The following is a 12,993-nucleotide window of genomic DNA, read 5'->3' on the forward strand; positions in this document are numbered from 1 at the left end:
TTTTCCTCCCCATAACTCCTGACCCCAGTGCCAAAGGGACACTCACAGTTAAGAGGTGCCGGCCCTGTTTGAAGTCCTTGATGCCAGTCAGTCTGTTGAGCATGCACTCCAGGCCTCCACATGGGGCCATCACCCCTGCCATCTTATACACCTCCTCCTCATCCTCCTCCTCATCTGCAGGACAGACACAGTGGTGAGGACAGGAGCAGCCACAGCGGGACACGCTCGTGCAGTGGAAGCAGAAATGGAGAGCAGAGCAGCACACATTTCCCAGCAATTCCAGTCACTTCAGTTGTATTGAATTCAAAAAGAATTAAGACAGAGATATGAAGAAGGGCTGGGCAGAATGGTCCCCGTGCCAAGCAAGTGCTCACATCTGAAGCACAGCTTTAAAGCGCTGGTAAAATCCTCCTTCACTCGAGGTGAGGCAGGTAAATGCAGCAAAAGCAACGTCAATCAACTTTAAGCTCACTGCTGTGAGGATAATAATGTCATTGCTCTGCAGCAAACCTCAGATTTCAAATCTAATCCCAGCTTTCAGAAGACAAATGCATTACCAGTGGTGGAGTCGAGGGACTCGATGAATTCCTCCGTGGCATCTCCCAGTAACCCCCGCATGCGGTAAATGATCCTCATGGGCTCCCCCTGCAAGAGCAGAGCTTTTTATTCATTCTGTCTCTGGGCACTTGGACACAAGCCTGGTTCTGGTTTCAGTGTGTACAGACACTCCAGCCCCAGCTCTCCCTCGTGCTGTTCCACCTGCTGATGGTAGCATGGGGGAATCTTTCACTCCCTCATTCTCTCCTTCCTGAGATGAATTAAAAACAACAGTAGAGCCACCTGCAAAAACATCAGTAACTCATCCCTTGGTCTGCCCAGCTTTTCTTGGCATTGCCAGTTAATTGACAGACTGGTGATAAACAGTCTCTTCCTCCTTCCATCTCCTCCAGCTTTCCTTCAGCACCAGTGAAAGATGCAGCCATGGAAAATGGGTTCACCTGCTTTCCATGGCAACCTCTCCTCTGAGGGTATGGCACAGCATACCTGGGAAATAAGGGAACAGGCACAGCCCAGGAAATGAAGCAGGACAGGCTAATTGGATGAAAGCTTTCAAAGAGATAAAATCTGCAGTGATGGCAAATGGAAGAGGAGTAAAAGGCAATTTAATGAGCTTTCAGTAAGACAGTACATCACTGATACAGCCAAGAAGCTGTGCTTTTACCCTGAGAAAGGGACACTTTTCCAGATGCATTTCCAGCTGGAAATACTGACAGCATATCACGAAACTTTCCATTTTTAATCCATAGGTCTGAATAAAAAGCAGAAAAGAAAAATCCCAGATTTGGGAGCAGGAGACCTTGCAAGAGAAAACCTGTCAGGGATCGTGCTAAGCCTAATGTGGAATAAGCAGTGCTTAATGTCACAGCAAATACATAAGCACAGGGAAAGCCCCGGGGGGAAGATCTGCTCAAAGGCCACGCTGGCGACCAGCAATTAACACCACAGGGGCCCTGGTAAAACGGCAGATGAACAAAAAAAGCCACTGAGAGACAAGGGAAACAAAAAGGGGCCTGAGGTTGCGTTTCTTGTGAGCCTGTCGCTCGCAGGGAACGGGAGCTGCGGCTCCAGGAGGTGCTCACAAAGGAAGACAGATGAAAGCTGTTCATCCACAGGAATGCTGAGCAAACTCTGCCTTTCAGCAGCAGAGCTGCTTCCCTCCCGGGAGAGCTGCACGCCCGGCATCCCACGGGAACAGCTCCTCCAGGGGCAGCGTGGGGAACATTCCCACCAGCGACCCGATCAGAATCCAAATCAGAACTCACAGATTAACACCAGCACCACGTCTCCCTTTCCAAGTTGGTACCTTGCTAAAAAATTATCACTGTCACAAGGTTTGGGCTTGATTTTGCAGTACTGAAGGCTTTGTTCCTGAAATAAAGCTTAATGAGACCCATTTTATCATCATTCACTGCTAACTGGCACTTTGTTTGAAATCTTCCCACAAATGGCTTCAGGAAATGGAGGTTTCAAAGGTGATTTGAGGCCAGGAGGAAATGAGGAATGACCAAGAAATGCTGGGCAAATCAGTATTGTTTTATGATCTCAAGTGCCTCTAAAAATATATTTGTAGTGGGCAAGCTTGAGCCTGATGGTCTCAGTGGGAGTTTATTTGAATGGTCACAAGGAAGGAAGGGAAGAGCGTGTTCTGGACCACATCCACCTCTGGAACAAGCTCAGTATGACACGGTGGACTGGACCCTTAAGACTGTGGGTCCATTTCTTCATGTGAAAAACACACAACACATACAATGAAAAGCAAAAAAAGGATGAATCTGCCAAGTGCTTGAGATCCTGATGGAAAACATGAGAGCAGAAGTGCAAATATAGAGAAGCACTGGATGCTCTGTGCATAAATAACTTGGGTTCACCCCCGAAGCACAGACTGATGGAGCAGTCTGGTGTCCTTGTGTGCACACACACAAAACTTTTGTGTGCAGATGGAGTGTGAAATGTGCTCTGAAAGGCACTGAAACGTTCAGCTCTCCCCAGGGGAACACAGGAAAAGCTGTTCCTCAGAAAGAGTCACGTGTGACACAGGACACAGCTCACCTGGGGCAGCGCTCTGCAATCACTCACGTTGCAGGGCCATGCACAATCTGTCCTAACAGAGCACCAAAAGTTGCTGAGCAGTTACACCCAATAAATTATATGCCAGGAAATAAATCCTGACACGTGTGGTTTTGATTTTTCCCCGTTTTTTTGTTGATGTGAAGGACAGGTGCTCTGGGCTGTTAACTTGTACAAAGGTAACACACACCTCGTTTGTGGGACACCACACCTTCTTGTAGACCTCAGCCACAGGCAGATCCAGACTGATGATCTTGTTGTTCACCAGAAGCTGAAAGGGAGAGAAGAACAAGTCAAGAACAAGCTCAGGTTGTTACATCACCACCCCAGCAACCACCAGCTGCCCAAAACCAGCATCCCACACGTCTGTGCAAGCAATCCCCACCTCCAGAAATTCTCACCTCCATCCCACTGTCATCCTCCAGCAGAGCCACCAGGTCACAGTCCTGGCAGATCTTGTTCTTGATGTCCCTCATGAGGGGCCCAATGCCAGGCTCGTTACTGCTGTAGGGATTCCCTGGCATCCTGCCCTGCAGGAAATCTTCCTGCTGGGGATCTTTCTCCAGAGTGACAAAGAACTCAGTGACTTCATTCTCCTCCTAAAGAGCAGCAGCAGAGACAGAGTGAACAAGTTTTTCCCTAACCATGCTCCCACTGGTGCATTTTAATGGGAGAATGTTCCTGAACCTTCAGTCCTTTCCCCACTGGTGCATGTGCTCTGCATGCCACACTCAGAGGATGGCCAGGATCACTGAGTAACCAAATTCCTCAGGGAACCTGAACCCCCCCAAAGGGATACACTGGGGTACAGCTCTACACAGGCTGATGGTGAATCATGACTGCAGACACTGCTGCTGCTCCTGGGGAAAAGGAACCAGATCTAGGGCTGCTAGAGGTGCTTGGTGGTGATTCTCCTCCTCTACCATGAGACCCCACCTGAAGCACTGCACACAGTTCTTGTGACCCTCAACAAAAAAAAGGACATGAAACTGAAACTCTTGGAGCAAGTGCAGAGGAGGCCACAGAGTTGCTCAGGGAACTGGAGCACCTCCCCTATGGAGACTGGGACATTGGGAATGTTCAGCCTGGAGAGGAGAAGGTTGTGTGGAGACCCCACAACACCTTCCAGGGTCTGAAGGGACTGCAGGAAAGCCAGAGAGGGACTTTCCTCAGGAGCTGGAGTGACAGGACAAGGGGGAAAGGGTCAGGCTGAAAGAGGGGAAATTTAGGTCAGATATTGGGAAAAGTGGGCAGGCCCTGGCACAGGGTGCCCAGAGAAGCTGTGGCTGCCCCTGGATCCCTGCAAGTGTCAGGGCTGGGCTGGGCAGGGCTGGGAGCATCCTGGGATCATGGAAGGTGTCACTGCCATGGCAGAGGCTGGGACTGGACAATCTTTAAGTCCCTTCCCAAAGCACTGCAGGGCTCTGTTCAGGCAGTGTGCCCCTGCCCCACTCACAGGGTAGATGATGCTGCAGAGCCTCTCAAAGATGAACACTGGGGTCCTGTAGTCATCGAGGCTGTAACGCTTGGCAGTCTCTATGCACACGGCCATGAATGCCTTGGTCTCTGACTCTGTGCCTGCCAACAAAAGGAAGCTTTAAAATGGACACTGCAGTCAATTTTATAGATTCCACTTTAACTCAGCACATGCAGTAAATCCTCCTGCAGCCAGCCCCACAATTTGGGGGGGGGGGGCTCTCTCCTTTTGTGAATCCACTCAGTGAAAGATGGAAGGTATTTCTTTAGTAGGGTTACTCTGCATGGCTGGGCTGCAGTAAAACAGCCCCATAAAAATGAGGAGGCTGAGATTCCTGGAAAATAAGAGATGAGTAGGAATGCTGTTCAACTGCCCTGTGCCAGCAGAAAATACTGGAAGCCATAAACTCCCCTGATTACAGCAGTCATTTAGGAAAGTTGTTTGTGTGGCTGTTCTGCTTTTCCATCTTGCTTGATCCCAAGGCTGGACTTATCGAACAGAGGTGGTTTTTACCCGTTGTCATGTCCTCCAGCATCTCCAGCAGCATGTCCTGGGTCTCATCAATCAGTTTTGTCCTCTGCACCACCAGCTTCCTCAGGCACAGGTAGCCATTGAGCACCGTGCCCACCAGGCGGCTCTTGAAGTGCCTTTTGATGGACTCCACCTCCACAAAGGAAGAGAGAAGTCCTAGAAAGACACAGAAATTCAGGCAGTGTGGAAACCCAGGGCACAGGAATATTTCTCTGTCTGCTCTGGAGTGCCCTGACCCCCAGGGCAGCACTGACTTTGACCCTCATTCAGGGAGAAAGTTTCCTGGACTCCAAGATAGCCTGGAATCCACAAAAGTGTGAAATAGATTACAGAGAGCAGTGTAGGTGTATCACTTGGTGAGAAATTGAGGTTTTGGGGTTTTTAGTGTGTTGTGGATGGGAGCAAGATGCAGGGCACAGGGTGTTGTGCTGGGTTTGGTTTCTTCTTCATGCTTCTTCTTCCTCCTTCTTCTTGGGTTTGGGTGGCATTTTGTAATTGGGCAGAAAAGTCTGCACTGGGGGCTCTTTGGGATCAGTTATTGGATTAAAAGGGAAAATAATCCAGGTGTCAGCTCTTAATTGGACAGCTTAGTCTTAAAAAGCCCTTGTACCAAGAGATTGTTGGCCATTTTGTGCCTTCTAATGAAAAGCTGCTGAACTCATGGTTGTGAGACTGTTTTACTGATAAGAAATAATAAACACCTGAGTCTGAACATGAATTATTGTCTCAGTGCCTTCAATCCAGACCCAGAAAAACCCACAACTGGTACCCTGGCAACTGGGACTCCCACAAGGCAGGTGGGAGAGAATGTGATTTCTAAATTTCATAGCAGCAAACAGGGCACAGGATCATAAAAATGGCTTGTTCCAGCTCCCATCAGTCTGGGGTTTCAAGCTCACTCCTGTGAACTGGGTGGTTGCAGGCAAAAGCCTTGGCCTGGCTTGTAAATTGTAACATATGAAAAATAGTTTTGGAATGAGGAAAGGGCCTAAGGAGTTTCCTGTGTGCTTGATACAAAATTCTGCACTCTTTGGCATTTTCCTGTCACAAGCTATTCCAAAAGCAGATGATTGCTCCTCTTGCAATACTTCTAATACCTCTGATGATGTGAAATGACTTATCAGTGACATCAGCAAACTGGTCACTCCTACAATAAAGCAAAGAATCAGCAAACACAAGGATTCTTTCCCATGACACACTGATTAACATGCTGCTTCTTGCAAGAAGCCAGGCTTTATGGATTCACCCACTAATGGCTGAAGAATGTGAAAGAGGATACAAAAAACAATGATCTAGTTCATGAGGTATTTCCACTTCCAACACATTTTTGTAAAAGGGTATACACCCTAGAAGATAAAAGAAAAGCTCCCATAGAATAGGGAGGTAAGAACAACAGGTAGGAATAAAGCAGCAGTGTTTACAGTGATGCCAGGGATTAGGTAATAAAGTGAAATGATGAAGCTTGCCTGGTATGTTACCACAGTTCAGCTAAAAACTCTTACTGACCACAAAAATATATGGAAAAATCCATTTAGAGATTAAGTGCTAAATCGATGGCAAAAATCCAGTGCTGACAATGGCAACACAGCTGAATGAGATCTCGCTGAAATTCTGCCACAGCTGTTAGAGAACAATGACCACCAGCTCTAACCCTGCTGCAGGCCCACTCAATACCTGTGAGACTCTTCAGGGCATATCCCTGCTGCAAATCCGTGCTGAGAGTTGCTTCCTCCAAGGCCAGCAAACGAGCTATCTCCTGAAAATAATTAAAATCATTAACAGCCCGTTAGGCCAAGATGGCCCCGCAATGCCAATAACCATTGGGGTGTCTAACACAGGGTGCAAAGGACTCAGCACAGAAACTGAAAGCACAACTGCAACAGCAGGGAGGGCAGGGGAAAAGGACAGGAAATCTGCCACAAATATCCCTCTCATTTTCTCCCTGCACTTTTCCTGCTACCACTGCTTGGCTCTAGTGGCCCTCCAGGAGCACTCACAGCCACCACTGATATGGAGAGTGCCACCTGCCCCTCTGGAGTGCAGCAGGGACCCCCACAGAAAACTCCCACCACTGTGGACACTGTAAACCCAGAGTGCTGCTCCTCCAAAGGCTGTAATTCCCATTTCCCCAGCAATGGCAGCACACCTGATCCTTCCCTGTCCCTAAGGGCTCTCAGAGCCCAGCCTGGGAGCTGCACAACAGACCCAAGGCACTGCAGGAATATTGACAATCCCAGAGCAGTTAATTAAAGTGCTGAGGAATTCTCCAGCTGGGGCTAAAACCCCCGTGGCTCCCTCTGTTCAGAGGTACCAGCACTGAAGTGTGAACTTGAGAACCTTGGCAGGGTCAGCAACAGGGCACAGAACAAAGGGATGGAATTTCAAAGGCAAAAAAAAGCCAAGCTAACAGGTCATTTCCTGCACACAAATCCATACCTTAGTGATGAGGCTGCCAATGTAGGGCAGAACCCCTCTGGCTGCCAGGTAGACCTTCCAGTGGGCAGGTTTGATGAGCTTCTGATACAGGGCCAGGTACTCAGCAGCACATTCACCAGCAATGCTCAGCTCGTCCAGGTAGCTGGGAGAGAGAAACACAAGCTGACAACCCAAAGAGAAACCCAGCTGACATTCCAGCCTAAGGACACAGTGGAAAGGAAGAAAAAGCCTCCATCCATCCATCCATCCATCCATCCATCCATCCATCCATCCATCCATCATCCATCCCTCCCTCCTTTCCTCCATCCCTCCCTCCTTTCCTCCATCCATCCATCCATCCATCCATCCATCCATCCATCCATCCATCCATCCATCCATCCATCCATCCATCCATCCATCCATCCATCCATCCATCCATCCATCCATCCATCCATCCATCCATCCATCCATCCATCCATCCATCCATCCATCCATCCATCCATCCATCCATCCATCCATCCATCCATCCATCCATCCATCCATCCATCCATCCATCCATCCATCCATCCTCCACGTCCTGAGGCAGTGAGGTGTCCTTGCTAACAGCATCATTGATATTGATATTCATTGATATTCATTGATATTCATTACTTGCTGGCTAAATTAGCATCTATCCCCAAAAGGAGCTGACTGTGCTATTAGCATGAGCTGGGGTAAGTTATGTCACAGCAGCTGGAACAGAGTTCACCCTATTATTCTGCCATTGAAGAGGCAGGGGAAATGCTGGCCACACAGCTGAACAGCTGATTCTTACCTCTGGAAAAAGCCAGACTGCAAGAGCTCATTGCCAGGCAGCAAACCCCAACTCTCCCTAAATCCATACCCTCCCAGTTAATTAAGGTGAAAAATCCAGCTCAAAAAGACCCCTGAACTGCAGGTATACAGGGAGAGGTGTGAGAAAAGCTGCAAGAAGGGAGAGATTCTGATTGGAATTGAAGACAAACACTGGTGGAGCTGCCAGGTGTGGCAGCACAGCAATACCTGGTGAGGAGATCCAGGACCTGCTGCTTCCTGCTGGGGATGGTGGCCAGGGCCTCCACGATGGTGCAGGCAGCCTGCCTGGCAGCCTGGGTGGCAGGAGTGAACAGCACCTGGGCCAGGGGCAGGAAAAGCCAGGTCAGACCCACGGGCACAGATGACAGCTCACAAGAAGGCAAAACACAGGCACTGTTGGGTGACCCGGTGGCAGCCTTTTCTTGTTCTCCCAACACTTGGTTCTGTGACAATTTCTGCTCTGCTCAGCACCCAAGCGTTTAAAGAGGGCATGGACCTGCTAGTGCACACACACAGGAAGCAAAGCTTTGCTCCAGGACCCTCAGAGGTGCAGCTCATCAGGCACAGGAGCACCGTGGCAATCAAAGGTTCAGAGTTTAAGAAGCCACAGACTCCCAGATCAATGTTTGATCTGAGCTCCCTAAGGGAGCACAGCTGCAAACCTGACTTGGAATCAGAGGCAGTGAGTGCCTCCCCAGACACCCCTGCAGAGGAGCTGCAGCAAACCACCCACACTGTGTGACTGAGCCCTGCCCCAGGCTCTCCCCACCTTTACCTGTCTCAGCCAATTGTTGTGTCCCAGCTTGAGATCCAGAGGACAAGTTCTCTTCCCACGGCGACTCATGAACTGCTTCCACTTCCAGACGTATTTTTCTGACAAGTAGAGCTGGTGAAGCTCAGCTTTGCTGGGAGTTTTCCCGTTGGCATCTGCACCTGCAATGTTGAGCAGAGCCCAAGAGAACTGTCAGCAGTCATGAGCTGCAAACTGCCAGAGTATTTTTGTCTTCCTACTGGAACTCGCCAAACTCCAGCTGGGAACTGAGTGCTTCCCATCTCCTGCTGCCATTTTCACTCCTGTGTGGAGCCATGCTCAGTTCCAAGCCTCATGCAAATCCCAGAGCCTCTCTCAAGGAATCCCATCAGCTTTCCAGATGGGTGCTATCAATTTAAGTAAGCAACAAGTTTCATTTTTTAGTCCCTGATTCTCTCTGGGCACAGAGCATTTTCTGTTTAGGGTTTGAGGCACACAGCCCAGAAAAGTCAGTGCTACAACTCTAAGGACTAAATGTGAGGATGGAATCAGATGTCACAGGACAGAAGCCAATGCAACTCCACAGAAGCACATTCCTTATTAAATGTGGGGACACACATGTTCCTGCACAGAACTGCAGCAGGTCACAGGCACAGGGGTTACCTCTGGCAGGGAGGCACTTCTTCCAAGCTTCATATGATGCCTTGGGGTCCCTCTTGAGCCACAGCTGAGCCTGTGCATGGATTTCATTGCTGTAAGGCTTCACAGTGGTGAGGGCATCCATGGGCACATCCTAACAAATAAAAAAGCTCTGTGATTTTTCAGAAATCCACAGTCTGCTCCCAAAGAGCAACTTCTGGGGCTGGGCCAGGAAGAGGCAAATGCAGCTCTTGGACAGCAGCAGGGTAATGCAGTGTCTGTTAATGGTGAGCTAAGAGAGATGTTCCAGTTCCTACTGAGATATCAGTAAACCCATCTCTGACATCCATCTGTGATTATCAGACAGGCAGATCAAAGCAGAAAAATACCTTCTCTCCTGCAAATCTAACCCTAAATGAAAATCAACAGCAATCAATCAATATATTTTAATGAGAACTGTAGCTCTGTATTTAAAATCTGAGTCAAAAGTACTTGATTCTTTCAAATTTAGGTACTTGATTCTACAAAGCTGCTGAAAGCCTAAAGCCTGCCCAAAATAACCAAGCTGTGGCTTTGAAGTAGCTCTTTCCCCTCTCAGATCTGAGGAGAAAACAGTAAGCCCTCAACAGTTGTGGTTAAAGTCACCAAAACCCAGTGAAAAATAGAAAGCAGTCATCAGTAATTCGCAGTGTGTAACGACCAGAGTCACAGGGCTTGTGCTTCCCTAGGAACAGGGACCAGGAAAAGCAAGTCCTGGCTTCCTCACAAACTGATTCCTCACTGAGATCAGCGTGCCAGACTTCAATCAGCAAATTCTCAACGTTTTGCTCAGCCTCAAGGCAGTACCTTGTTTTTCTTGCTGGTTGGAGCAGGAGGCTTGATGAGCTTCTGGAGGATGCGCAGGCACATGAGGGTGATGTTTTCAACAACCACCGGGGTCTTGATGTTCACTGCCATCAGGAAGAGGCTGAGAGCTGAAAGCAGACAGAGGTGTTCATTATCCTGGGAGAGCTGCAGACAGGACACAGCTCTAGGCAGCACTTGAGGTGGGTTTAGAGGTGGAAATGCTGCCCTTGCTGGTCCCGCACTCACCGCAGCGCAGGCGCAGCTCCCAGCAGCTGTCCTCCTTGGAGATGGAGTCTGTCAGCAGCAGCATCTCGTACTGCAGGCTGCTCGCCTGCAACACACACAGCTCCAGCTCCTGGGGGTGCCCCACTCCCTGCTGCCTTCCCAGCTTTAATCAACTCAGGTTCAAAACACAAGGATCTGGGTTAGCTTAACCCCATGCACACTTGGGGGGACACGACCTGTTGGAGAGGTACAAGCAAAGCCAAGGCAGGGAACTGCCTGAGGAAGCTTCAGCAGGTACCTGTACACAAAATTTTGTGCTGTACTCTGACATTTATGTCACTTCCTGTGGAAACCCAGGGCACCAGGAATATTTCCCTGTCTGCTCTGGAGTGCCCTGACCCCCATGGAGCACTGACTCTGACCCTCACTCATGGAGAAAGTTTCCTGGACTCCAAGATAGACTGGAATCCACAAAAGTGTGAAATAGATTACAGAGAGCAGTGTAGGTGTATCATTTAGGTGAGAAATTGAGGTTTTGGGATTTTTAGTGTGTTGTGGATGGGAGCAAGATGCAGGGCACAGGGTGTTGTCCTGGGCTTCTTCTCCATGGGTTTGGGTGGCATTTTGTAATTGGATAGTTTAGTCTTAAAAGCCCTTGTACCAAGAGATTGTTGGCCATTTTGTGCCTTCTAATGAAAAGCTGCTGAACTCATGGTTGTGAGACTGTTTTACTGATAAGAAATAATAAACACCTGAGTCTGAACATGAATTACTGTCTCAAGTGCCTTCAATCCAGACCCAGAAAAACCAACAACTGGTACCCCCAAAATTTCCTATCAAAACTCAATTTTTTTTCTTACAAACAGACCATAAGAGAGAACATGCAATGATTAGATAACACCAGCAGTGCAGAGGGGCACAACAAAGAAACAGGAAAACACTGGAGTCTCTCACCAAGTCTGGATTTGCCCAGTGTCCCTTCAGAGCTGCAGAAACCTTCCCAATGATTAAATCATTCATTTGCTGTGTGGCCTCTGGATTGTCCCTGATTCCAGGAGGAAAAAAGACAACACTGTTATGCTCTGCTTGTACTAAATGTCAAAAGCTCCTGGGATTTCAGCTCAGCTGGTAACAAGGCACAGGGAGTTGGGGGTCACACTTTGCTGGTGTACAACACACCCATGGCAGGGGTGGGATTCTGAAGTCCCTTCCAACCCAGACCACTATGTGATTCTGAGGTAACTCTCCCTATGAGGCTTTCCCTTCCTCAGGGGGCTTTCCTGATGCCTTTTTGGGACTACCCTAAAATAGAGGCCAGATAAAATTAAGGGAATAAAAAGTATTTACTGAAGGGCCCTCAGGTACATCTCGGGCAGATGAAGCCCCCCAGGGGCTGCACCCAAAAATGGACCACGGCTCACTCACGGGTTTTCACACTTTTATCACTTTGGTCCATTTGCATGTTGGGGGTTAATCCTCCAATTCCAGCTTCAGCTAATGAAGTCATTCACCCCAAGTTTGCTCCCCCAGCTCCCTTTTGTTTAATCTCTGGGGCCTGAGGCAGTGAGGTGTCCTTGAGTGCCAGGCCTGGAGAGGAATTGCTGTGTGTGCCCCAAACGGGAGAGCAGCAGCTGGCACTGCGTGTGCGGTTTGGAGTTGTATGCTAAAGAAGTGCAGGGTTATATTATAAATTACAGATTATAAATACAAATAATAAATAATAAATTAAATGAATGTATGAAATCCTGAGGCAGTGAGGTGTCCTTGAGTGCCAGGCCTGGAGAGGAATTGCTGTGTGTGCCCCAAACGGGAGAGCAGCAGCTGGCACTGCGTGTGCGGTTTGGAGTTGTATGCTAAAGAAGTGCAGGGTTATATTATAAATTACAGATTATAAATACAAATAATAAATAATAAATTAAATGAATGTATGAAATCCTGAGGCAGTGAGGTGTCCTTGAGTGCCAGGCCTGGAGAGGAATTGCTGTGTGTGCCCCAAACGGGAGAGCAGCAGCTGGCACTGCGTGTGCGGTTTGGAGTTGTATGCTAAAGAAGTGCAGGGTTATATTATAAATTACAGATTATAAATACAAATAATAAATAATAAATTAAATGAATGTATGAAATCCTGAGGCAGTGAGGTGTCCTTGAGTGCCAGGCCTGGAGAGGAATTGCTGTGTGTGCCCCAAACGGGAGAGCAGCAGCTGGCACTGCGTGTGGGGTTTGGAGTTGTATGCTAAAGAAGTGCAGGGTTATATTATAAATTACAGATTGTAAATACAAATAATAAATAATAAATTAAATGAATATATGAAATCCTGAGGCAGTGAGGTGTCCTTGAGTGCCAGGCCTGGAGAGGAATTGCTGTGTGTGCCCCAAACGGGAGAGCAGCAGCTGGCACTGCGTGTGGGGTTTGGAGTTCTGCACTACAGAACTGCAGGCTCACAAATACACAGAAAATACAAAAGCAGAAGCCCTCAGGCATCACCCCAAGGAGGATGCTCCTCAGAGCAGCTCTCACCTGGTCAGGAGGCACATGAGCTGCCGCACCTCCTCGCGCATGGCGGCCGCGCCCCGGCGCAGGTTGTAGTCGAAGAGCTCCCGGATGAGCCCCTGCGCCACCAGGATGTGGCGGATGGCGCCGTTGGTG

At 48.7% G+C, this 12,993-nt stretch overlaps 1 protein-coding gene across 1 annotated transcript in view; it reads right to left on the minus strand.

The window, feature by feature from the left end:
• UBR4 (ubiquitin protein ligase E3 component n-recognin 4) overlaps window positions 1–12,993 on the minus strand; it is an 84,923-nt gene that overhangs the window by 15,791 nt on the left and 56,139 nt on the right. The window contains 15 exon segments of the mRNA XM_031062929.1: window positions 47–174; window positions 558–645; window positions 2,819–2,899; window positions 3,030–3,227; window positions 4,085–4,206; window positions 4,619–4,792; window positions 6,311–6,392; window positions 7,073–7,214; window positions 8,093–8,202; window positions 8,661–8,818; window positions 9,300–9,429; window positions 10,122–10,249; window positions 10,368–10,452; window positions 11,301–11,391; window positions 12,865–12,993. The exon segment at window positions 12,865–12,993 is cut by the window's right edge and continues 77 nt beyond it. Of these exon segments, the coding sequence (XP_030918789.1) occupies window positions 47–174; window positions 558–645; window positions 2,819–2,899; window positions 3,030–3,227; window positions 4,085–4,206; window positions 4,619–4,792; window positions 6,311–6,392; window positions 7,073–7,214; window positions 8,093–8,202; window positions 8,661–8,818; window positions 9,300–9,429; window positions 10,122–10,249; window positions 10,368–10,452; window positions 11,301–11,391; window positions 12,865–12,993 (1,846 nt within the window).

Source organism: Geospiza fortis, unplaced genomic scaffold (assembly GCF_000277835.1).
Source record: "Geospiza fortis unplaced genomic scaffold, GeoFor_1.0 scaffold353, whole genome shotgun sequence".
Lineage (NCBI taxonomy): Eukaryota > Metazoa > Chordata > Aves > Passeriformes > Thraupidae > Geospiza > Geospiza fortis.